Source organism: Talpa europaea (assembly GCF_964194135.1).
Source record: "Talpa europaea genome assembly, chromosome: 4".
NCBI lineage: Eukaryota > Metazoa > Chordata > Mammalia > Eulipotyphla > Talpidae > Talpa > Talpa europaea.
In genome coordinates, this window is record NC_140070.1 from 112,764,286 (window position 1) to 112,792,212 (window position 27,927).

Here is a 27,927-nt window from a genome sequence, read left to right on the forward strand (position 1 = left end):
CTATACACTCCAGCTCTAGGTTTCAAGTAACTGTAGTTCTTATTATATCATTATTCTTAGTACATAAAAATCAAATTATATTAGTCCCTTATCATAATGTTCTAAATCTTTTCCATCCGGTCCATATTTCATATATCATTTTACTCTTAATGAGATCTTGAGTGGGTAGTATTACATACACACCCGTTTGAATGTTTAGAACTCAATTTTCACCCTCATTGAACAGCTTTATGCAGCTCATATATTTAAAATGTGTGAATCATCAGATATTTGTGATCATGATGGTGGGTCAATTAGTAACTGAGGATTGGGTCATCCTTCACTGGAAGGAATTACTCCTCAGTACTCACCTAGAATTCAAGGCTAGTGTGCTAGGATTGGAAGAGACATAGAAAATTAACTGCTTCAGCCTCAGCCCCTACATGTTATATCTGGGGAGCCGGCAGCCCAGCGAGGGGAGGCTCATATTTATGGTCACAGAGTTAAACAGGAATAGAGGCAGAGAATACACTATAATCAAAATATTTTATTTCTAATCTATAAAATACTTTCTTGTCTTCCATTGGAGGCAAAAAGTAAAGGTCATTACTCCATCATCTACTCCTCTTCCACTCCCCCCATGAATTCAAAAAGAACAAAATCATTGCTATCTGAGAAAAGCAGTCCTCTGTACATGTCTCTCGATAGATGAAAAGCTAATCAAATATATCCAGTGTAATCTTTTTAGCATTTATACCATTACAATCATTTTGACCTTCGGGGAATTTGTGGTTTTATATTGTTTTTCTTTAGAACAGCAAGTGGCAGGTAGAATTGGCAAAATAGCTATGGCATGGAAGTTGTGTAATTCTATTCACTGAATTGTTTGGATGAAGGTTGAGAGTTTGATTTTCATCCCATTTGTCTTTATTTGCTCAGAATACATCCACTGAGCACTTAGCCCATAACAACACTAATGTGTTAAACATGGAAAACCCAGAAAAAAAAGCACACACACACACACGCCTCACAATTAACAAGTTCCCAGTCTAGTCAGAATATACACAGATGACCATACTTGTAATTAAAATACAGAATGTGACAAGTGCTACAAGAACGTGTCCATGTCAGAGAGGGTGGGAGGAAAGGTCCAAGTTACAGAGTGAAGGATAAGAAGGGCAGGGAGATAGAGAAGAGTAAAAATAATAATTACAGTTAAAAAGATACTAAGGGGCCTCCCTGGTGGCACAAGACATTAAGTACATAACTGTGAAGGTCTCCACAGCTACTGCAGCACAAGTTCGATACCCGGCAAGAGAGGTGACACACATGGTGCCGCAGACCTCTCCTGTCTTGCCCGCTGCTCCCCTCAGCAATGTATTTCAGTCAGTCTGCCTGTTCTGTTCCTCAATCTGTCTCTGGTGAATCCTCTCACAGCTCCCCACACCTCTGGCATGCACCCCAGTTCTTGTATGCATAAATAAATATTCTTAAAAAAAAAGATACTAAGAATTATGAAATACTTACATAGTTAGAAAATGCTAAGAAGAAAAAGACCAAGAGTTGGAACTGCATACAGCCCATTGGAGAGTTGTACAAGAGAGAGAATATAAAATCAATGTTGCCATTTTATGAACTGGTTAAAAAAAAGGGGGGGGGGCATAGGAATTGGAACAGATCTTTATTCATGACATCTCTTTCTGCCCATGGGTGTGATTGTTAAAATATATGATTCATTGATGGAGTTGCCCTTTAGTACACTCCTCTTAGTCTAGTGTTGATTGAGATGGGGAAATCCTCTTATTATAATAATTAAATAAACAGTTTGGCTATGTTTTAGAATTGTAAAGATTTAGCTTTAGTCATATATTTCAGAGAAGAGAAAGTAAATATTTTTTTTAAATAAATTTTTTCAAACCACTATTTTCTTTTCTGATGTATGAAGTCACTTCTGAAACTGTTAATAGTGTCATTATTTGAGCTCCTGCAACAATGAATGGCAAAAATTAAAATTGAGGGCCTGTTTTAAAATTGAGGGCCTGTTTAATCTTGTATATTCTGACTTCTAACTCTATATCAAGTGAAGACATCGTCCTTGAACCCAGACTCAGATAGACACTTTTCTATTCAATAACTTCAAAGTCTAACAGATCTTGAACATATCAGTAAACAAAATGATCCTTTCTCCTTAAACAAAACAGAAAGTGAGTACAGTCTCCACAGAAGTAGCCACAGTAGAGCAAGACCACCAACTACAAATGTCAAGTGGCAGAACAATAAATAGCTCAGTATCCCATACAGTGTTAAGGAAATTACAAGGGCTTACTTGTAATTTGGCAATTTGATCTAAGGGTTTATAGAAATAATTTCTAGATGAAGGGAATGATAAATTTAAAAGACAATATAGAATTTTTTTTTTTATTTGAGATGATTTATTCAAAATCAGAAACACAGACTGGAGACATTTGTACCCATTTAACATGTCCTGGCCAATATTTATATCATAATTCTTTAACTTTGACATACTTTTATTTATGTTGATTACAGTTCACTTTTTATTCTCCAGTGCTTTACTCTCAAAACCAAATAAGAGTCAGTGCAGGGCACTTGGCTGCATATCTTCAACTAATTAGTAATTGTGAACCATTAGCAAATATTATCAGTCAACACAGATACCTACTAAACTACTATAAATGGCCTGCCACACTAACAAATAAGAAAAAATATCATACTAGATAATAAAGCACAAATTCAAGAAAATGATCTGAGACAGAACATTATGTGAACAAGACTTGTGATATAACGTTGATGGATGATCAACAGTTCTGTAATACTTATTTAGAAAAGTTATTTTCCTTTGGCCAAAGACAGGTCATGGTTTACAAAGATTTGAAAAAATTTAAAAAGAACTGTTTTTAATGGTATAAAATGCATCTATCTGCAAGAAGACCATGTTATAATGATTACACACATTTCTATGACATAGGACTAGTTCCATTTTCATTCCCATTTCCAGGGACACTTACACCGATCCACACTCCAGACTAAGCCAACTGTGCATGTTAGTGTTTGTCCCAATATATCGCTGAATGATATGTTATATACCCCAGAGGGTCCACCCTCAAACTCTCCAAGTTCGGGAAAGCCTGATTAAATATATTTTAACAACTAAATAAAATTTTCCCTTATGTAAAACCATTTTTTAAAAAAAATAATAGGACCATTATAGTTTTAGAGAGCAAATGGACAACTTTCTATTTTTTAAAAAAAATATTTATTTATAAAAACTTTCAGTAGGTAAGATTTTGTCCTAGCATTACTACATTGAATATTGGAATGATCCTGTGGGTAATGCCAAGATCAATCATTCAGAAACTACTTTAATTTCAAGTTTGAAGTGGTAAAAATACCTAGCCTTGTGTTAAATTCTGGTATATGAACATGATATGATTTCTCAGGGAGCCCACGGTCTAGAGGGGAAGTTGCTATATTACAATACCATCAATTCATTAATGATGAAAAAATGCACACAAAAAACTACCAAAAAAAAAAAAAGCATGATAGAGAATATAAGACAACAAATCCAACAAACTGTAGAGTGGGGCTATATGATTTCAGGATAAAAAGAAAACATAAGATAGAGTTATTTCTGCTAATATTTATTTCATTTTATAAAGATTTATTTATGTATGCATACAAGAGCTGGGGTACAGGCCAGAGGTGGGGAGGGGGTTGAGAGGATTCACCAGAGACAGACTGAGGAACAGACAGGCAGATTGGCTGAAGTACACTGCTGAGGGGAGCAGGCGGCGTGTCAGGAGAGGTCTACTGCATGTGGGTTGCTCCCTGGCCAGCCGGGTGATCAAACTCATGCTATAGAGGCTGCGGAGTGCTTCAGAGGTTGCGTCCTAACCCCTAGCGCCACCAGGGAGCCACTCTGCTAATTTCTAGATGGCTTTATTCTTAATGATTAGCAATAACATTGACAGGTCAATTACTACATGACCAATATTGTGCTAAGTATTGGTCAATCTTCAATCTTCTCAATAACCCTGTTAGGTGGATAAAAAGGGGGGAAAAACACCTTTTTCTCCATTTAAAAAAGCAGGAAAGAATGGTAAATAAATTGCCCAAGTTTAAGCAAATGATAAATATGGAACTAAGATTGAAACCAGGACAATGATTCCAGAGTGCTTGCATTTAACCATTATTTAGTGTGGGCTCCACTTGGACAAAGGAAAAGTAATATGAGTCTGAGTCAATAACTCAAAGTAAGAGAACAGTTTTCATCAAGGAAATCTCAAAGATCTAAATCCAGTGGTACAATGTTAATCCTTATGGTATTTGATGCATGCAAACAAATTACTCACTCATTCACTCTTGATTTTTTTTTCATAATTTTATCTAGGACAACAGTTTGCAATTTCTCCTCCTACCTCAACATCCCTGCTCATGACATATTTTGATGGTTTCTCCATTTGTCTGAGATACAATAATTCTGACTCCATTAACTTAGATGTTGTCACCTAGCCTCAAAGCTTTAAGCTTGCATCTTCAAATTTCTAAGTCTATATCAGGTAAAGACTGTCCTAGAGCCTCAGACTCAGATATACACTTTTCAACAACTTGAAAGTCTAACAGATATTGAACATAATGGAAGCCAAAATCTTGATGATCCTTTCTACTTTAACAAAACAAAAACAATTATCTTTCTCTCCTCTTGACATCGAACTAAATCCCATATCCATTCTTCACACCGTTTAGTCTCAAAAGCCTCACAATCATTCTGGACTCTTCATTTACTCTCATTCTACATCTAATCTGTTGTTATTTGTTGTCATTATCATCCACATATATCCAGCACCCCACTATTTCTTAGCACCTGCTCCATACCTACCAACTAGCTATGTTTAGATGATGACTCTAGGTTACTTTCCACTCTCCATAAGCTGCCAGAGTGTTCCTTAACAACAGTCTGGTCACATGACTCTAAATGTTCCCCATCTCATGCAGAATAACAGTCATCATCCTATTAACAGCCTGCAAGACTGTATGTGATTATCAGGGTCTCTGTTACCAGCCTGACCTCATCTGTTCTCACTACCATTTAAGATCACTCTGTCCAAACTATTTTTGGATACTTTGCTCCTTCTTAAACATGCCAGTTGCAGAAATGCTCCTTTCCCAGAGTGTTCACAATTGTGCTTCCTTTGTTTAAAAACGATTCCTTCTGTCCCAAATATCTGCATGTCTCACTCACTTCCTCACCTTCTTGACCTTTCTGCTCAAATACCACCTTCTTATAAGGCTTTCCCTAGCCACCTTATGTAAACCAGAAACTATTATTCCACCCCAACCAAAATATTCCCTCTCTGCTTTATCTTCCCTCATTTTTCTCTATAGCACTTCACTCTATCAGACTTAAATGTTTGCTTATATGCTTATTATGCCTCTCCCTAGAGAAATATGAACTGTTTGAGGAAATACACTTTATTTTTTTTTCATAGTTAGACCCAAGAAAAGAGTTTGCCACCCAACAAGTGTTCAATAATTATTTGTCATTATAATAAAAACATGACTCCTCTGGGTGCTCTTATCGGAGATCTAGAAATAAGACTCGACTTGAAGAATCCAATAGTGTAAAAAGTAATGTAGCAGTGTAAGCACTTCTAAAAGTGGTTTGTTGATTTAGAATCAAAGTAAAATATTATATGTCACCATAGAGTTGGACTGTGAGTCATAGACTATTAAACTGGGGAAGCAGCTGTGTTGGACTAGACAGAAAGTAGCTGGGAGTCAGGTGATGATGACTCTAGTCCTGGTAGTGCCACCAAACTACTAGATGACCTGAGATAAGCAGCTTCATCTCTGTGGTCTCTGATAATTAATTTAAATAAAGAACAATTCACCTCAAATCTTTATAGTTCTATGTTTTGGTTTGAATTCAACTACTACTCATTCAAAAGATACTGAGTTAATACAGAGAAGATCAATTCACTGTTGTCAACACTACCTGCAAGGAAGGAAAGTAGTCTCATTTGAAACTGTGTGTCTTTTCTGAAAAATTATGCCACACCATTAACACCTGAAGTGGGAGATAGTTTGTCCTGTGCATGGACTATATGTGAGTGTTAGATATTATCAACTACAGAGGAGAAACAAGTACTCAGAATGCTAAACTATACAAAAACATTTAAAAAATGAAATTCATATGAATACCAACTTTCACTTTTCCTTCAAGTGTTCTTATTTCCCATTCTTGATATGTAGTATTACAGATGTGTGAGCTGTGATTTCTCTAAAATATTAGAGATGACCTTTAAAAATACAATCCCCTCTATTCTCCAGCCTACAATCCATGAAGACCAAAGCCAATTTTCTGTCCTGCATTAACATTTCTGTGATCTGATACAAAATGTGGGCACCTCAGTTCTATCTATGCCAACACATCTTCACACAAATGACTCACTTAGTAGAAGCTCAGGCTTGAATGCCACTCTGACACTATTCCCTTTGAGGTTGATTCTACCTTGCTGTTATTAAAAGCCAACATCCTGTTGAGCTGCTATCCTTTGCAACATAATAATGCAGTTAGAACTGACAACAATAAATCTCAATTTTCCTGTTCCATCAGAAGAATCTTTCAAGTTATTAGACTCCTTCTCTTCACCAGTTTCTCCTTTGCCCTAAATCATTCTTGAACAAGCACATCAGTTAGCTGACTACCCTTACATCAAAGGAGTAGAAAAGCAATACCAATTCTTTCATTGTATTCCCTGTTCCTTAGGGACACCAGAAAAAAAAATAGGTATTGTTGTTGGGTTGAATATATGAAGAGAACATCTACCTGCCCCCAACCTCTGCTCAGGCCATCAGCTCTGGGAAGCAAGGGTTCCAAGCTGCTGCTCTAAGGAACAGGCATCTCTTTGTTCTCATTAGCCCCACTGACTGCTACCAAGCTTCAGCAAGATGTCTAAAGATGCCTTTGCCAAAGGAAAGTCCTCCCAAACTTCTGACCCAACAACTCATAGATTAGGCTCCAGAAAAACCAAGATAGAGAATTGTGTAGAAAGAACATGGTCAAATGGATGAGAACACGAATGACATGCACACAGATTTAAAATACATTCAAAGTATAAGTATACTGAGTCAAAAAACATCATTTTCCTATAGAAATAAATGTGAAGGATGATTGAGCATCATAGAGCTATATACTTCAACAGCTTCAGTTCTTTATAGATTAAATATACCTGTGCTAAAAAAATAATTGCATAACTCAGAACTCCTTGCATATAGCACAAAACCTGTGAAGCCCATAACCCATAAAAACAGCTGACACTCAAATGCAATCAACCAAGACTGAGAATGCATACTGCGTCATTAGGCCTAGAATAGTTGCATCTGTATTTATCAAGTACAGACTTTTTCTTCCTTGTCATTATTCCTTAATCAATACAGAAGAACAACTATTTACATAGTTTATACTATGTTAGGTATTATAAGTAAACTAGAGATGACTTAAAGTGTATGGATGATATGCATAGATGATATGCACAAACTATGGCATTTTATATTTAGGGCTTAAGTATCAGAAGATTTTGGAAGTCCTACTCTATGGATACTAAGACATGACTGTATTAATTTACTTGGAAAAAAGAACTTTGCAGATAAAAGAACTTTGCAGATGTAATCTGGCTTTCCTGATCATATATAAATCAGGAAGACACGACTCTTCTTCCATTTCCAGTTCACAATGGACTTCTCATTCCTCGAGTTTATTCAATATTAGGTCACCAGCACTTAACACATAGTCCTATAAATCTACAGTAGAAACCACTGCATTTCTACTGTAAATATGTTTTGAGTAAACAATTCTCAGTGGGAACATAAGACATAATAATACAGGGAATTATAAAACATCAGATATCAGTTACAACTTTAAAGAAAGCAAAAATCTTCATTTGACAGATGAGGGAATTGAAACTCAGAGATTAGAAGGTCTCAATAGACATAATGCAATTTTCTATCAGTTTATCAGTTAATATTCAAGCTATTTGCACAAGTTCCTCTACTTGATTTGTAGAAACCACTGAGATGGTACCACATTTTTTTCTAATTTGGACTTTAATCATTCTTTCCTTTTCATAAACTATTCTCAAGACAAAGCTAAATTGCTCAGGGTTTCCTAAAATAGTTTATGCTAGAGATATGGCTTCTTGACCAATCATCACTCTAACCAGCATTACTGAATATACATAGTTGTCTAAATAATAAAAGTCAGCCTCAAATGTAACTTTTCTCAATGGACACCACCATTCTTGTCTCCCACAAACACACACAAACCATACATTTCAGTTTCTCCAATTACAACTCAAACCTCCTTCTCCATATTCTTAGTACTATGCAAGTTATATTTTCCTCACTAGAAATAAGTTCCTGAAGAGTAGGTTTCTATTTTACAGCCTGGCAACTAGTATAGCATCTGCCCCATACATACATTTATCAGTTGAAGGGGAGGCCAACATATTTTTTAAATATTTGAAACTATTACATACTGTGTAATCTATCACTTCCTTTATTAATTTTAATTTAAAAGATCAGCACTTGCGGCCTCCCTGGTGGCTCAGGCAGTTGAGCGCAGCACTGTGAAGCTGTCCACAGACTCTGCAGTGCCGGTTTGATCCCTGCTGGCCTTGGAGCAACATAGTGAGCAGACCTCTCCTGTCTCACCTGCTGCTCCCCTCAGCAGTGTATTTTGTCAGTCTGCCTGTTCTGTCTCTAGTGAATCCTCTCACCCTCCCGCGCATCTGGACTGTGCCCCAGCTCTTGTATAAATAAAATTAATCTTTAAAAAAATAAAAAATCAGCACTCGACCTCTTCCCATGAGTTCATAATTTGGAAGTTACTTTTCTATGTAAAAATATATGCAATTCTTACTGAAAATATCTTACAACTCAATTTCTTTCTGTAAATGCTATAAGCTCCAATAGCTAATTAGGGGCTACTTTGTCAAAAGATAGACTGATTCATGTTTGAAGATGTCATAAAACACTTTAATTTCATATTATGTCATTTAATACACAACTCTATGCATTAGACTACATTGAATCTATAACTGTCTGCATTATCAAAATAAGGAATATTCATACATATAACATTTATCATCATTATCTATGTACCCTAAAACACTTGACCAACTTATTTTTCAATAAACTCATCAAAAATCTGAAGCCCATAAATGCAACAGACCAGACCATTTGAGCTTTCCAAAGATTTCAATTCCAAAAAATAAAATAAAATTGATAGGATATGGCTTCCATAGTTAATATATGTACAAAGACTTGTTTAGTTAGCTTTTTCGCCCCAAAGACTATTGCATTGTTAGCTGTGACTTAAGTTGATTTCTTACTCTGCTTTATCTTAAATTAGACCTTCTAAATTTTACACAAATCACAGGATTCTTGCTAAAGTCAAAAAGTTGTGAAGACCCAGTACAAGACAAGGATGCCACTCTTACCATTACTATTCAACACATTACTGGAAGGCTTAGCTAGAGCAATTAGGCAAGAGAAAGAGATAAAAGGAATCCAAATTGGTGAACCCAAGTTGTCAGAAGGAGAGAACAAAGGGAAAGAAGAATAAAAAGCTATAATTATTTGCAAATGATATGATGATATATAGATAACACTAAAAAATTCATGTAAAGTAATTAAAAAATAAATTCTGTAAAGTAGCAGATTACAAAATCAATACTGAAAAATCAGTTGCCTTTACATATGCAAACAATAAGCTTGAGGAGGAAGAAATTAAGAAAACCATCTCATTTACAATTGACACATCTGCCAGATTCTACAAGCAAATTCACATTTGTGCTATAGCCCTGTAGACTGTGAGAGTAACTTACCCTCTATTGTAGTTTCTAATATGGTCCCCGATTCTCACCTCCTGGCATCTTTGCATAATCCCTCATTTTGAGTGTGGAGATTCTACTAATCAACAAAAATGTAATAAATGTAATGGGATGTCACTCTTCATAACTGGATTACAAAGGATTGCAACTTCTATCTTGTGAGCAAACTCTACTGCCATCTCAGCCTCTAGGTTATAATGCTATGAGCTTCCAAGTAGAGAAGTCTACATGACAAGATATGGGAGGCAGTTCCAGCCAAAACCCATTAAGAAACTAAGGTTTTCAATCCAATAACCCAGGAGAAATTAGGCCTAAAACAACCACCTGAGTTGGGAAGCAAATCATTTCCCAGTTGAGCCTTCAGATGAACTGTAGATTCTGAGACAACACTTGAAGGAGCGCATGCTTACAAAAGACTGTGAAGTTGATTTTTCCAATTCAATTATGTTTAGATTCTCGACCGGCAAAAAAAAATATGATAGTGTTTTTCAAGTTGCTACATTTTTAAGCAATTTTCTATATAGCAATACAGAACTAATTCTTATTATGCATTAATGAGATACTCTGAAGGTCACTGAAGATAGACTAACGAAACATGAAAGTCTTATTCTCTTCCCTGCTATTCAACATCTCTACACCAGCGAATCAAAACCAGGATAAAATCTTTAGTTTTAATTATAACAACAGAAATGCAAGCCCTAAAAAAAAAAGACCAGAGAGGTCCCAAGAGAGACCAGTTATATCCAGAAGGAAAGGAATGGAAGAAGCTTACTGTTTCAAGCTGAAATGCAAATAGCAGTCAGGCCTGAGGCCTGAAAGGGAAAATTTTCTAGTAGAATTGACTGAGGTCAATGTGGACTCTGTTCAGAGGTTCTCTAGAAAGAGAAGAACATCTTTTACATGCTGCTGTATAAATCGATTATCATATACATAGAGAGTGGAAGGAGTAAGTCAGAACTAACCTCATTGATAAATAGGTACCTGAGGCTAAGAAAGAAGAAGTGGCTTATACAACGTGTTTATAGGGAGGAATTATGAGGTAAATACATTTCACTTTACTCAAATCATTTCTCTTTCCATTGCAAATGCCAAAAAAAAAATATTTTGCACAAAACAGCAACTACTAATTTCATTTTCAACAAATATGACTTGCATGGTATCTTACATAAAAGAATAATAGGAGAAAAATTCATAACTTGTACACAAAGAGAAGTTAACGTTGGAAGGAAATGAAGAGTCTGTGTAAGAGGTGAGAAGTTTATAATGTACCATTTCCTCCTGAAAACAGCTTAGAATAGTCAATATTTGCCCTATATGAATGGGTGAAACATATACCTATCATAAAATCATTATGTTTAGCATGATATTCCATATCATAACTGAGATGAGTTTGAAAAACAGCATTTGTATACTGCTTCATAATTTACAAAGCACTTTAATAAGCAGTATGGTATTTACGTCCCACAAAACCATACCTGGTAAGAAGAGAAGTTATTCTCATCATGGACTAAGAAAATGAAGTTCAAAGAGAACTGAAGGTCTTGCTTCCAAACATAGCAGAGCTGAAATTGGAATTCTAGTTTTCTACATGTGAATGCTTTTTAGTTCACGAATTGCCAATGACAGTCATTGCAGATTTTTAAAAATTTTTGCAGATTTTGTCAATGTCCTATCTAAATTGGAGAAAAATTTTAAGTTAGGGATGCCTCCTCTAGAAATTGAAGACATCAAGCTAGTCTGTTGCCCACACTAGAGTAAATCTTAGCGGTATACAGCCATGAGGATGGAAAAAGGAAGAAGTGTGCAGATTACAAAACACTCAATTGACAAGAAGTTTTGAATATTCTCAAAGTGTGGTCCCCACCTCAACATTATTTGGGAACTTCTTAGAAACACAAATCTTGAGGTTCATTGAAGACTTAACAAGTCAGAAACTGGGAATGGGGTCCAGTAATCTGTTGTTTAGCAAACCCTCCAAGGCATCCTGAAGAACAGTAACTTGAACCATCATTTTAAATTCCTCAGTCCCTGGGCAAATGAGGTATGATGAAAATAAATCACATCATCCACTATTAGACATATTAAAGAGTGATAAGTTCATAACTTATAAGTCAAGATTTTTACTTTTAAGTGAACCTTGTTCAATTATTACAGGGATTACCTTGTAATCCACAGAAATAGACTGTCGATTCATGCGTATGTCAGATGAAAGGACATTACTCTAGCTCTGTCTTTAGAGTCCATGCATTAGAAGCCACTGAAATAACCAAAAGGTTCAGACACTCATGGAGAGAACTAGACCTACAATTTTTGGGACATCGTAAGAATAATCCCTAGCATATATACAAGATGGACAATCTATTCCATACAGTTGCATGGACATTACGGAATAAATACATAAATCAGGACCTCCCCTGGTGTCACTGAGGTTGAGCGCTGGGCTGCGAAGATGCCCGCAGCCTCTGCAGCGCCGGTTCAATCCCCAGATGCCGGCAAGGGTCCCACATGGCACCACAGAGCTCTCCTGCCGCGTCCGCTGCTCCCCTCAACAGTGTATTTCATCAATCTGCCTGTTCTAATCCCTGCTCTGGCTCTGGTGAATTCTCTCACCCTCCCGTGCTTCTGACTGTACCCAGTACTTGTATAAATAAATAAATAAATCTTTAAAACATATATATATATATATAAATCAAACTTTTTCAGATAAAAACAACTCAGACAATTTAAGAATGAACAATTATTTCCCCATAATACAATCTGTTAAGTACCAACCATATGCCCAGTACTGTTTTAAGTGCATTATATGTGGTAACTCACTTATTCCTTATTATAATCTTATGAGGTAGGTATGGCAACTAAACTCATTATAGAAAAAAAAATGATGGGTATATATAAGTGACTAGCCCAGTTTGCAGTTAGAAAGTTGTTGAGCTGTGATTTGAACCCAAGGCAGTCTGATCTAGAAACTATGACTTTAATTGTTATAATATACTGCCTTTCAAATAAACTCTATGAAGTTCATTCTAAATCTTGAACATCATGAATTTCAGTTCACATTACCTTTAAAAACATGAATTTGGGGCCTCCCTGGTGGCACAGTGGGTTGAATGCAGTGCTAGGAAGCTGTCCGCAGCCTCTGCAGCACGGGTTCGATTCCTGGCCGGCCAGGGAGATACCCACATGGTGCAGCAGACCTCTCCTGTCTTGCCTGTTGCTCCCCTCAGCAGTGCTTTTGGTCTGTCTGCCTGTTCTGCTCCCCACTCTAACACTGGTGAATCCTCTCACCCTCCTGTGTCTCTGACCTGTACCCCAGCTATTGTATAAATAAATAAATCTTAAAAAAATATATGAATTTGGTCCTCTAATTTGCACAGACTTCCCTCCAATTGCACATACTGATTCCCATCAAATCAACACAATCTTAAAAAAAAAAAAAATCTTCTAGAGTGAAATAGTTAAAGGACAAAAAAAGAAAGTCAATATAGCTTTCTTATATACAGGACAAAAACCATGCCAACTCAAAGTCATGAGACATCATTTTATTCCTCAAGTCCTATTTACAGGTAATGAAACAGACCAAGAGAGGTAGTGATCTCCTATTAGATATCTCAATCAATCATGGAAATTCTGTACCTCTTAAGACATTTTAAAGAACTGTTTCCAAAGGTCTAACCAGGTTGTTTCATTTGTTTGTATTTAAGACAAGACATGTTATTTGCAAAGTTGTGGAAGTAGTCTCCTTCTTGACCCTCATACCGTTTCACCTAGAATCCGTCTCACTGACCCCAGAGTATTACTGATACTCATAAAGACCATCTTGAAGGCCATTGGAAATTCCTGTTAGTAACATTTCTAATATATCACATCTATACTAGCTATCATGTAAAATAGCACAAAGCCATTATTGAGGCTGAATGGTCTGCCTTAGGCAGAGATATAGTCATTTTTGGTGCCTGGAATAGAATTAAGGTCTTTTGTCTTTACTTCCAAGTTTTATATCAGGGAACAGAAAACTCCAAGTCCCTGTAACCAAGAATGAGAGTACCATGAAATCCTAACATCATTCAAATCAGTTCTCCCATCTGTTGCCTGAATTCCTTTCCAGTATTATTGCCAATATTCATTTGCTAATGATGATGGTGATGAGAGCAACGGAAATAATAGTGTTGTGTGCAAGACAGTGTATGCACACATTAGACACACATCCTTTATTTTAAATGGTCCTCATGTCAACTCTGAGATGTATTGATAAGTCAGGTTAATAACTGAGGGTAAGAGAGTTTAAATAGTAAACTCAATTTAGTAAATGCTAGGGTTATTACAAATGCGTTCAATGAAAGCACACTTCATTGAAAGCACACACACTTCACACTTCAATGAAATCACACACACTTTTCTTGGGCAGTTTACACTGAATTTAACTGCCTTTACTATTAGTAGGCATTGTCCTTATAATGTCGAATGCCTCTTTTTGCTTCTAGATATCAGTCTTTGTTCTGCTCTCTAAAGCTACATAGAAGTCTGAATCTACCTTTAGATGTTCCTGTCTCCATGAGCATAAGAGGCACAGACAGCTTCCATGACATCAAAATGAAATTCTACATTTACTCTTAGCAATATCCTGTAGGTGCTTCTTCTTTAGGATGTATATGCTGCCCTATAATTGTCAGTTTGTATTCCCCCAATATACTGTTTGCTTTGTTAAGGTGAGGACCATACACAATGTACCTGTGTATTCCAGGTACATTGCTCAATATAAAGGTTTTTACAAATTTTTGAATGAGATGTAACTCACATACCAACAAATTTCTCCCTTTAAAGATGTGTAATAAGTGGGTCTCAGTATATTCAAGGAAGTGTGCAATCACTACAACTATCTAATTCCAGAATATTTTAATCATTCCCAAAATAATTCCTGTTCCCATTAGTAGTCACGCCCTAGTCTCCTCTCCCCGATTCACTAGCAATCACTTACCTTTCTGGGTTTATATATTTTTCTATTCATATAATTCATATAATTCATATAATTGGCAATACACAATTTTTTGTGTGTCTGACTTCTTGCATATAGCATAAAACTTTTAAGTTTTGTCCATATATACATATATGGTTTTGCCTATATGCATGTATGTGTGTTTATATATAAAACATGTATATATATCATATATACATATCATGTATCAATATTTAATTCCATTTGTGGCTAAATGATAATTCAATTTTATGGACATACTACATTTTGCTTACTAATTCATCAATCGATGGATTTTTATGTTATTTCAACTTTTATTTTTTAAAAGATTTATTTTATGTATTTATGCATAGAAGAACTGGGGTATAGACCAGAGGTGTAGGAAGTGAGAGTATTCATCAGAGACATAGTGGGGAGCAGAGCAGGCAGATCCACCGAAATATACTGCTGAGCAGAGCAGTAGGCAAGATAGGGGAGGTCTGCTGCCCATATGTGGGTTAGCTCCCTGGCCTGGGATGGAACTCAGGCCACAGTAATGATAGTGTCATAGCGCTGAGACTCAGCCCCTACGTCACCAAGGAGGCCCCTATTTTCACTTTCAGACTATTATGAACTATACTAATATGCATATCGATGTACAGGGTTTTGTGTGAATATGTTTTAATTCTTTTGAAAAAAATATATAATTTAATTCTTTTGAATATGTTTTAATTCTCTTATATACACACAAACACGTAGGAATACAATTGTTTGGTCTTGTGATAACTCTACGTCTAATCTAATCTTTTGAGAAACTGCTAGATTTTTCCAACATAGCCTCAACACTTTATAGTAAATCAGCAATATATATGAGAGTTTCAGTTTCATTACATCCTTGTCAAATGGTGTTATGTTTTTCTATTCTATTACTATGACCATCTCAGTGTATATTAAGTAGTATCTCACAGTAGCTTTGAAGTGGTCATTTTTCCAATACTAATGACATCAAGTATCTTTTTCTATGCATATATCTCTGGTGAAATGTCTATTCAGTTCCTTTCTGGATTATTTTAATTGGATTATTTGTATCTTTCTTGTTGAGTTGTCAGAGTCTTAATATAGGAAGTTAATTCTGGTAAGGACTGCTTTGAAGTTCCACATCAATATGTGGTGCACACCATTATAACAATATTTAATTTACCAATCAATTGGCACAGAATGTCTTTCCACATATTTGATCTTCTTTAATATCTTTCAACAATTCAACAGAGATTTTATGTTCAATTAATAGTCAGTGAAGAATAGAAGAAAATGAGTGAATAAACCAATGAATTAAAGAGAAAATCCAAGGAGCTCTTAAAAAATATACATAACACCAACCATCTTCAACCCAAATTTCCCATTTCAGAAAAAAACCCTTGACTAGTCCCAGATTTCGAAGTACCTGTTAGTCTCTACTCCATCATATCTTTATCTATAAATTGTATTGTTCATTTCTTTTTACCTACCCAATATGATGGATACCAAAACAGAGGTCTTGAAGACATATCTCAATTCATATCATTCCTAGAGAAAATACTTAGGAAACAGGTTCTAACACAGCTACAAACAGATTATCATGATTCTCACTCTTTTTGCTACCCTTGCTGTCTGTGTGGTCTGATCTGTAAGTGACTGTTAAAGTAGTTTTCCCCACCAACACAGTTATTCATTGTAACTTTTAGCTTTGCTAAACTGGCTGATAAGAAAAGGCATTCTTGTATTAGAATGTCATAGAATATTTAGACATTCAGGATGTTCTTTATAAAAACTGTTTCCTGACTTGGTCGGCCATGGTAAGGATCGATTTTGCATATGGTGGCCATCTGGGAAATAAAATATCACTCATAGGTTGGGTGGCATAGAAACCAAATAAGATTCCATATTCTCAGGAGCTTACCATTTCTAAGAGTATCTAAAAAGCAACATTTTTCAATACTTTCATGTAATTAGTAACGATATCAAGAAAGAATTAGAAAGTATGTAAGACACTTCAGGAATGATTCAGGTAATGAGTAATAAAAATAGTACTATCAGTACTTGTAACTTTCTGAAATACCACAGTTCTTAAAAAGAACAAATAAATATTCGATCTCTTTAGGCCACTTTAAGTCCTATATTTTATTTATGCCAGTATAATATGTTACTTTACTGGATCCATTGCTTGCCACCAACATAAGCAAAATAATCCATTTAAAATTAAATTCTATCTTTGAAAAAAGTCTGAAATATGCATATATTTAAGGATGTTTGCAGGCACATATAAAAGTATAGATAAAAAGGTTTATTCCCAGGGCCTCCCCGGTGGTGCAGCAGTTGAGCACTGGGTTGCGAAGCTGCCCGCAGCTTCTGCAGCACTGGTTCGATCCCAGGCTGCTCCCCGGCCACCAGAGGAGGGTCCCACATGGCTCACAGACCTCTCCTGCCGCCCGCTGCTCCCCTCAGCAGTGTACTTCAGTCCTTCTGCCTGCTCTGCTCCCCACTCTGGCTCTGGTGAATTCTCTCACCCTCCCGCACTTCTGACTGTACCCAGTGCTTGTATAAATAAATAAATAAAAATATTTTTAAATAAATAAAGAAAGAAAGAAGTTCCTCTTTTTTAAAAAAAGTTTATTTCCATTTTAAAAGCACAAGTCATATTTAGGCAATTAAACAGTTTTAAAATGTTTTATAATTGGTCTATACTTGTGACATTTCAAATATCAGGTCAGGAGGAATCAGAAATAGTGCGGTAAAGGAAGAAAGCGATGAATCATAGAAGCAATAAAGTCTTACAATAATTCTGCATATATTTTCTAGTTTGTTTTATAAAAAATGGAAGCATGTATCAGTTCATCAGTTAGGTAACTTCTGTCTCCTATCATTGATTCAAATAAATTATCACATTGATCTTTGTATTAGGAAGTGCCAAATAACATAACAGGCAGCTCTTTTCAGCAGTTCTGCAAAGGGTACAAAAAATGAACTTGATGTTTATTTAGTTTTCATATCATCACAGTAACAAAATAATGGGCATTGTATTGAATTATAATTTAAGATAACATCATCTTCTCAACTGAGTACATTGCCACATAGTGATATAAGGCAATATAGGAATAAAGCTAAAAATGTTATATAATTCAGTAGCTACCATTAGGTTCCCCTTGCAAAACATATTTGCCTAAACTTGTTGCTTATTTTTTTATTGGTGAAAAACATATTACTTATATAAAAATCATAAAGCAGCTCTAACTTTGTCATGTACTAACTCTATGTCAACTCTATATTGGGCTTTCTAGCATATTTCCAGGATGTGGATATTTATGTTATTACTAAATTTGTTTTTTTTTAAGATTTATTTATTTATGCATACAAGGCCAGAGATACGGGAGGGTGAGAGGATTCACCAGAGACAGAGTGGGGAACAGAACAGGCAGACTGAGTGAAATGCACTGCTGAGGGGAGCAGCGGGCGAGACAGGAGAGGTCTGCGGCACCAGGTGGGTTGCTCCCTGGCCGACTGGGAATCAAACTCATGCTGCAGAGGCTTTGGATTGCTTCATAGTGCAGTTCTTAACCCCTTGCACCACCAGGGAGACTGTTATTACTAGTTTTGATGTTAACATACACCAATTCATTCCATACATATGAATTTGTATGTTCATCTTGTGGCAGGAAACAAAAGATAATTTGCTTCAAGGTCTTCATATTGTGGTGTTTATAACAATTACTTCTTTGCTGTTTAAGCTAAAAGTATTATATACATTTATATTGACTCTAGGTATAGTTTATGAGCTAAAAATATAAGAACATTTATTTTATACTTGGGTAATTTATGATTCAGTACATTCTGAATTGAATTCAGAAACAAAATTCAATTTCCTTCTATGGTCTTGAACTCCAATATGACAGTATAGGTGTATTTCTGGGTGAAAGCCCAGGGAACAAAGAAAACAGACAAATTTTAAAATTTGTAAATGGCGCTGTCTACATTTACAAGAGAAAACTATACCTACCTGCTGGCTTATCAGCAAGGTGTGCCCTTTTCATTCAATAAAACCCCCAGTTTAATTTCATAGGAAGTAAGTTATGTTCAAATTATGAAACATAACAAATTAAAGTTTTATAGGTAACATTAATAAACTTACTGAATAACATATATGATTTTCAGAGTATTTTTTCCACAATGTGATAAGAAGCTTAGCAATTATACTCCAGGGTGGTATTTTGTATGGAGGGCAGACCAGTTACTCACCATGATGAATGGTGATAGGTAGGATTGGTTATTAACCACCTCAAACCTTCTATCTAGAGAAACCATCCTTATCATCCTTATAGTTCATTTTAGCTATTACATAAATAAAGGAAATGGGTGTTAACATGTAAAAAAATCAATGACTCTATCTTATTTCAAGTATGGAATTTTCTTCTTAAAACACTCATGTATTTGCATGTGAAGTCTCATCTTGAGTAAAAACCATAGCTTGATTTTTATTGTGGTATTTATTTTAAATTAAAAAGAAATAAAGGTGTCATGTGGTTTCAGATCAAGGCTGTTACCAAAATAGATATTTAAACAGAAGGGAAGGAGCAAAGAAATAGGCAAACCTGTCCTGACCAGAAAGTTCTTTGAATTTACAAATGTCATGTGTGCCTCTGCATGGACATTGGGCCAAGCATTTCCACTAAGATGTTGCTAGAAAATGGAGAAGCTCAACAGGCAGCTTTGCTTGTTTCCTTTTATACCAATGACTGGAATAAATGATTCAGTGTATTATAACACAATCATCTCTGGGCCAAGAACCCATCGAGGTCTTGCCAACCAATTATGGTTAAAGACTACCCCAGGACCAATGACTAGGGTATCATAGAAGACCCCACGCCCCAACAAAGGGTGGGTTCCACCAGGTCCAGCAAAACTGGCTTCTGCATGGTACTCAGCAGCAGCTACCTGCTCAGCTTCATCTGGTAACAAACAGTGCTAGGACCAACCTACATCATACCCCAGAGGACACTCTTACAACGGAGTATGTAAAATTGTCATTTTTGTGCAAAAATTTTATAGAGGTATAATCCAAGATAGATTTTCAGTCTAATTTTACACTCTGAAAATATTACATTTTCATGGCTAACCTTATTGTGCTTGTCATACATGACACAAACACAAACATCATCTTCCAAAAAAGGAGGAGGTATAAATGTTATTGAGATGCAATTATATACAATCTAAAAATTAATTGCCCATCATCAAACCCATGCCATGCAGCTCTGAGTCAGTTAACCACTCCTCCACCCCCATCTCATTGTTATTTAACTGAAGTTCTCCAGCAAGTACAGACTAATTCAAAATAACCCTGATCTTCCAAACATGGACACTGCAAAGAATTAGATGGCTTTTTATTCTAAAATGTTATTTTTGCACATTGTATTTTACTCTGTTCTATTTAGTATCTTATATGAGACTTCTACAATGCTTCAACTTTTACCATATTTCCCAAAGAAAGTTATTAGCAGACAATAAAGTCTGCTCCTAAATTTTCCCAGTACAATTTGGGAGAAGAAAAATGAAACTGCCCAGACGTATTCTTTTTTTCAGCAGAGTAAGACCCAGTTCTTACTCTAATACTCCAATTCTCAAGAAGCCAAACAAAAAAACAGCAAGGTCTCTGTCTACAGAGATGGTATACACCTCATCATACAGTAACAACACATTGTCCCTTTCATTTTCCAGTAGTCTGCATGTTTGGGTTGCACTGAAAAAACGAAATATTAAAAATTTAATTACTAATTAATCTCCCCTGCAGCTGCTCATGGCCTTTGCGAGCTAGAACAGGGAGCACATGAGAATTGAAGATACACGGCACCACAAGACTCCACCCTGATTACGCTGCCTCCAAACCCTCAGGCCACATCATTCCTAATAAAAAGTTCTCTTCAACACATAACACCTGAAATAATTTCTCAGGCAGCCTCGCGGATTATTGCTTTATGAAAATAACTCAGTGCGGGAGCACTGGAATTGCAATTAAAGATGTATCCTTACAACCAAACAGTATTTATGCACTCAGCTTCCCCATAGACTAGGAAGTTTCAATACTTTTGAAATTCTCTAAATGAGGAAAGTGAAGATATCACTTTATAGGCTAACTAGCATTCAGAAAGGATCAGTCCCAAATCTGCAGAAACCTAAAGATTTAAAACAAGCACCAGGTATAAATGAAAGATCCCAAAACAAAGTAGAAAGGAAAACTGGACCTTTGCATCAAGTCAATCTTACATCTTGTTGCTCCCCTCCATCTCTGCAACAGGGAAGAATTATGGTCATCATGTCCATTTTAGAATAAGGAAAAGCTATCTTACGCAAGATATGTGGACAAATCCACACCAACAGACCTGTTTCTAGAGAGATGACTGCATGAGACGGTGTCCTTGTTAATGAAATTGGAGTCTACAGTATCAAACTATCTTCAACCCTATGCAGATCCTAAAATCTCTCCACATTTGCGCATACTAGTCTAAATGAGGATAAGGAAAATCTACTTCATCGGTTCATAAACAACTTGATATAAACAGTACTGAATCCCCAATTACCATAAAATATTCAACAAGAATAAATCTGAAAGTTTCTTCCAAGTCACCTAAGAACTAGCTGGAACCCTATTGAACTCAATGCGAGAAGAAAAGCCAGTTCTGTACCAGCAATTAAAAGGAGGCCACATTAGCCTTGGCTATGTCAAGGAATGAAAAAAAAATCATAAACACATGATTTATCTTTTGTCATCTAAGAAAATGACATTATTTCAATGTTTCCCCCAGCTGTATTTATAGGTACTAACAAATGATGTCTAATGGGTGAGCTTGAAACACACACCAACTTCAAGTTGCTACACTGTCACAAATGCTGTCCACCTTTTAGGTAAGATATTGATTTACATACTCTTCTGTTGCGTTTCCAAGAAATATTCTATAGAAAGTGTAGTGATATTTTGGGATAAACTGAATTGCTGAAAAATATCTCACTGTCCCTTGGTTACTGTGATTATCCACATAGGACAATTAAGTCACAGTTCAGGGAAAATGAAAAGAATCAGTCATCTTGCCTCTAGCTGAGCCTCTCTGAACAAGTCCATTTCTTCTATGCACAGAAAAGTTCCTTCTGTCAGGTGAGAGGTTGGCTACATGGCCTCGATGGCCCACCTGAGCTCAGATACTCTAATATCCTGTTGGGTCTGCAAATAACCACACAGCCACCTCCAAACATCTCACATATGTTCTTTAAAACGACTCCCCAATTACAAGTGCAAATGATTAGAAATTTTATTTCAAAACACTAAGATAGTTTAATTGCCTAACTCTGTAAAGTGTCATGGATGTATATTTTTATATCTGATGTAAATGGGTTTACCTTAATCCCACTACAGCCAGAATCTCTATTGTTATCCTCTCTACATTCTGAAACTCCTCTACTGTCAGAGTCATTGGGTAACAAAAAAGCTACTTAGGTTCTCAGTATATGTGATTCTTTCTTTAGTCATCTCATTTTGCACTCCATATTCCCCATATTGCAATTGTACTAACATTCATCAAACAAGGACTTCACTTTATACATTCCTTGACTTTGTCATTCCTCTCATTTTTGCATCGGGATTCCCATGTCCTAATTACATACAAAGGCAAGTGAACTCAAATGATAGTTGCTCATGAAATCTTCCCTGCCACTTCCCTAGAAAGATGTAATGAACAATGTTGATATTTTATTCTTTATTTTCCAACAATTTCAACATCTGGTGAGTCACATGATAAAATAGCACAACACAGTCTTTATTTTGTGTACTTTTGAATTATTTAATTATCTCCTCTGTAAGACTAATCATTGCTCTAGAGTAAGGACATGGTGACACTAACCTTTTTATCTCCATGCCTGGTCCATAGTGAGATCTTAATAAATGTTGGGCGAATGATTAAATTTGTGAAATTAAACACATGTCCCAAATAAAAACATGGATACAAAAGTGAACAGTGCTAATGTTGAGGAATCCTTTTCTTTGGCAAAAGGAGAAAAATGTCCTGTTTAAATTTTATTCCAAGAACTTGACAGTTTTCAAAGTTGTTATATGAGAGACCCTCTTTTGTACCCCATACTATACAACATTCCACAAATAAGTTCATTTTCCCTTAGATTCATGAGTCAAAGCAGTCTAACAAAGGTGATTCAGGCTTGTTCACTCAAAACACGCCTGAAGAGTAAGAAATCATAAACCTACTAGTCTACTTTAAATAGTCAGGTGACTCAATGAGTTTTGCAATTTACTTTGGATCAAAAATAGAAACATCAAAATTGGGCATTAACAGTCTACACTTCTATGACTTTCCAAACTCCTTTTAATTACAATACAACATAGTCTACTGCAGACGTCTTTCTTGGCACATAGTTTTAATATTTTAAGTGTGTGATTATTATTCTCACAGCATATAATTATGCTAACTAGTAAAGACTAACATGTCTAACTCAGTTTCACCAGACAGAAAATAATTCAGAAAAGTGAGCTCTACCTCCCAATTAACCCTTGCTTTTCTAAATTTCAACAATGAAAAGTTGCAATGGCCACTCTTTAAGTCCTCAACGAAAGAGGCATAATGACATTAGGTTTCCTTTTATTTTCAACATATTCTACTTAAGAGTTATCATTATTAATTTTTTAATCTTTTGGATGTATTCCATTTTATGAAAGAGCCATATTCAAGAGCTACTCTTACTCATGACTGATTTCATTACTTTTGTCATTGCTAAAATATTTTTTAAAAACCATAACATACTTCAGTATGGTTCTAGAATTAAAAAAAAAAGAGGATGTGTAGATTTACATAATGGAATAACTACTTAGCCATAGAAAGTAAAGATGAAATCCTGACATTTGCAACAATATAGAAGTTAAAGGGCATTATACCCTGAAATAAGACAGAGGGATAAAGACAAACAGTGGATGATTTCATTTATATGTGGTACATTTATATGTTCTACACAGAGAAACAACAAATGGACTAAAAAATGAAAAAGAACAACTTTTAGGTTATAGGTTCAAATTAGTGGTTAACAGAAGGGAAAATGGGTGGGGCTAGGTCAGTAAGGTATAAGGGGTTAACTGTGTGGTAAGAGATAGAACTAGAGTTTTAGTATTGAATTTAATGTTGTATATACAAATATTGATTTATAATGAGGCAAATCTGATATCTGGTTAATGTTAAAAACCGAAACTTTTTTTTTTAAATCAAAACAGTTCTAAAGTCAAGGTCCACTTATCCCCACATTGTCGTCATATGTCTTAAGACAAGTCAGTTGTCTACTAAGTCTGTTTCCTCATGCACAAAACGAGCATACCAACTATATCTGAGATATCTGCCTCTTTCTCAAGTGAGACTGTATGTGAAAGCGCTTCAGACTCAGGAAAGCACTGTGCAAATATCAGTGATTATGAGTCTGTGTACATAGTAAGATTGCTCAAATAAAAATGTAGCTGGTGAATAAACCCATTAAAATGCAGTGGCTTATAGGAGGCATGTGTAGACACAGTCTTCAAGAATGAAGACAAAAACCTCTAAGCCAAGTCTCACCAGTATATATTAAGGTATAATAATTTTACAGAAAAAAAATTAAACAAAAATCCTGTTATAAAAAGGGGAGATAGGAGAGTAAAATAGAAGTATTCAAGCATCTAAGCTCAGTGGCAAATTCAGTGGTTTTGCTGGGGACAACACCAGGCTTGAGGCACGTCCTCAGAGGGATGAGAACCAAAGTTTAAAGCTGAGCAGAGATCAGAAATCATGAAGTATGCACTGCTTGTAAAGAATAATTCTCAGCCTCAGGTCAATCTTTCTGATTCCTACCAGAGTTGGTATTGTTTCCTATGATCCATTTTCATAATGAGTTTTAGCTTGCCACGTTTGAGAAAGTTCAACTATTGTCCCCTTATATATAAATAACTAAAAATTTAAGCAGGCTTTCAAATTTGTCCACAGGCTCTCAGGAGGAAACCTCTGGTCCAAAAGTCCATCCAGGCCTTCAGGGGCCTTGTCTGCTAACACGCAGCTGCTCCAGCTCATTGGATGCAGCATGTACCTTTCCCCTCTGTGGTTCAGGTTATACTCCCCTCATCTCCAACAAGCACAATTCCACACATCCTTCCAGCTGAACAGGTAAGTCTTATAAACCTTTTCAGATTCTGTCACCTTCAAAACAATCTACCACTCTCTCCTTGTGCTTTTACAAATTAGTCATTGTAGAATAATATTAAGGTCTCGGGTGATGACATGTCGGTTTTATTTTTCTCCTTTCAACCATCTACTTCTCTTGTCCTAACAGTTACCCCAAAAGATCACCATGCTTGCTTCATACCTGTGCTCAGCACATATTTACTGAAAAAAAGGGGATTTTTACTATTGCAAGCCCAGGGTACCAAAAGCAAAGAGAGCTATTGAAGAAGAGCCAAGTTCTTGTGTGTGTTGCTATGCGTGCCCGATAGCTGACACTCCCATTATATGTCTAGGAAAGGTAATAGGAACATCTCTAAAAAGGACTTTTATGCTGTGAGGTGTTGAGATGACATAGCAGAGGAGCAGAACTGGTATAAAAATTGTGAATGGAACCACTTTTAATTCAAGAGCTGCTGTTCAAAAACTGTCATATGCACTGTCACTTAGTCAAGCAAACATCATAGAGAGTCAAACAACATAGTGACTAGAGTGCTGGCCCAGGGTTTGCATCTAAAACTGCTGGCTGTCCTCTGAGGACACAGAAGCACTGAAATGGATTTACCATTAATGTTTCAAGAACTCAGTGAGGTAGGGAACAATCACTCACAGGAAAATATCAGTTTCTGAAAGGCAGACATTATATTAAGAAGCAGAAAACTAGTCAAGCTCCACAGTAAGGAAAGAATCCAAAGAAAAATTGCTAACAAGGCACCATTTGCACTTAAAAAAGAGATCAGTTGTTATCACCAAAATCTGGTGATTCTGAGGAGAAAGTGATACATTCAAATAGATGATGCCAGTATAAGGTATCCACAATCTTTGGAAAGAAAAGAAATTAGGTACAAACTATCAAAGGAATATGAGTTGGGAAATATACAAAAGCAGTATTACTTACAACCAAAATATGGAAGTCACCTCAATATCCAACACAAGGAATTTCTCTACCAAAGACATAGCCCTCACTTTCAATATAGTCAAGCTCAGATGGTCAGCATGTAATGAAACATCCACATAGTCACAGCCAGAAAAAAGAGCAAGGCAACGGAAAAAAAAAAAAAACACATTTAATTTTTCAAGCACTGTTATATAATGATGTTGTGTTACTTTAAAGAAAATGCTAATTGCATCAATATGGTTCTGTCAATTAACACAAGTTGATATTAAATAAAAGGACAACTCTGATGACTGATTCTGAGAAGAAGAACACAGAATGAAAGGGCTCAAGAAGTAGAGCTCTTTGTTGATTCACATCCTAGGAAAGGCAAAGGGAGACTGATGGACAGCCCTTACCTGTGGAGGGCGAGGCTTATAGGGGGAGCTGCATTCAAGGTCAGCCAGGATGCTAGTCAATGAGTCAATCTCCGCATCCAGGCTGGAGCGTCTCTCCTCAAGGGTCTTGCCTCCAGGATTTCCCTGCCAGGAGCAACACAGACATGTTACAGAAGGAGATTTGTAGTTTCCATTGATAAGATTAGGAGTTCAAAGTTCTCAAGTAATAGTATGGCTTTCTGCCAGCTTTCCTGTACCTCATTTATTTAGCTTTTATAAGACCTGTATAAGGCTGGAAAGAATTGTTATTCTTTTCTGACAATAAGAAAATAGAGGGTGCTTATTTTATACAGATTATTTAAAAAAAAATTATGAGTCTAGAAGTAAAAGGAAATAATTGTCTCCAGCCCTGCACTCAAAGTGCAGATGCAACCTGGGAGATGATGCAAGTTCACTGTGCTTAGAAACCACTGTGTACAATGATGACACTTTAACTGGCACAGGAAGAGACAAGGGAGAGAGCAGAAGTGAACTCAGATGGTGATCAATGGATATTAGAGGTGCTTGTGTGTGGGAGAAGTGAGGAGTCCCATGTGATGTGCCTCAAAAGTGAACTAGGCTAAGACTGCTTAGGGTTCTGGTCAAGGGGACACAGATGAAGTGCGTGGCAGTGTCTTAACTGACCATGAAACTGGGGCTCTGTTTATTTCACATGCATTATTTTGTGCTCTCAGAAGCACCCACTTCTGATTGCTCACAGGCTCAAAGGGGCAAGTGAGTGGCAATAACCCTGCCACCAGGCCATGCCTCACAATTGAGAACAGGGTTGGGAAAAAGTTTGCTTAGAACATAATGCAAAGAAAAATAAAGTGAGTGGCCATAAGATACGGAGTGGGGTGTGCTAAAATAATCTCTTATGGTGACACGGTGATAACTGTCATGCATATGTGACGGGAGAGTCTCTGAAGACTCCATCAAGAAACCAAAGTGCTACTGCAGGCAGACCAAATAGGAAGGAAATAATGGGCAGTTAGTGTAATTTAATCAACTCTATTGAACTTGTCTAAGGAAGTTAAACATCAGGACAGTATCTGGAAGAGTTTAGAAAAAGCATTTATTTGCCAAGTAAACACTATATCCCAGCAACAACAAAAAATAGGTTATCTGGACAACCTAGTACTAAATTTTATAACATTCTAATTTATCCTTTTAATGAATATGCTGCATCAGGCAATGATAGCGTAAGACCACTAGTTCCTTTGCTCCTAGTAGGTCGCTTACAAAACCACCTTTCATGAGTCCTGGAACTTATTTTAAGTCTTTGCGTAAAGCAACCCTAATGGGCTCTAGGGCACCAATCCATCTCTTGTGACTTTCACCAGTGTGACCTCATGGACCCGTTCTATCACTGGCACACTGATACTAATTCCTGGAGCCGTGGTCCAGTTCTTTGGAGCCAAACCACAAGATTGTCACCAGTCCCTGAGGCAGTGGTATACTTACTTGTGAATTATCTCCAAATCACATTACCTGAAGCAGCCTTCTCATC

At 36.3% G+C, this 27,927-nt stretch overlaps 1 protein-coding gene across 2 annotated transcripts in view; it reads right to left on the bottom strand.

Moving 5' to 3' along the window:
• The window catches only part of LPP (LIM domain containing preferred translocation partner in lipoma), a gene marked incomplete at both ends in the record, with an annotated part of 409,233 nt that overhangs the window by 282,609 nt on the left and 98,697 nt on the right, over window positions 1-27,927 (bottom strand). For both annotated transcript variants that reach the window (XM_084231570.1, XM_084231569.1), the window contains one exon: window positions 26,400-26,522. In XM_084231570.1, coding sequence (XP_084087696.1) covers window positions 26,400-26,522 — 123 coding nt within the window. The remainder of the gene's footprint in view (window positions 1-26,399; window positions 26,523-27,927) is intronic.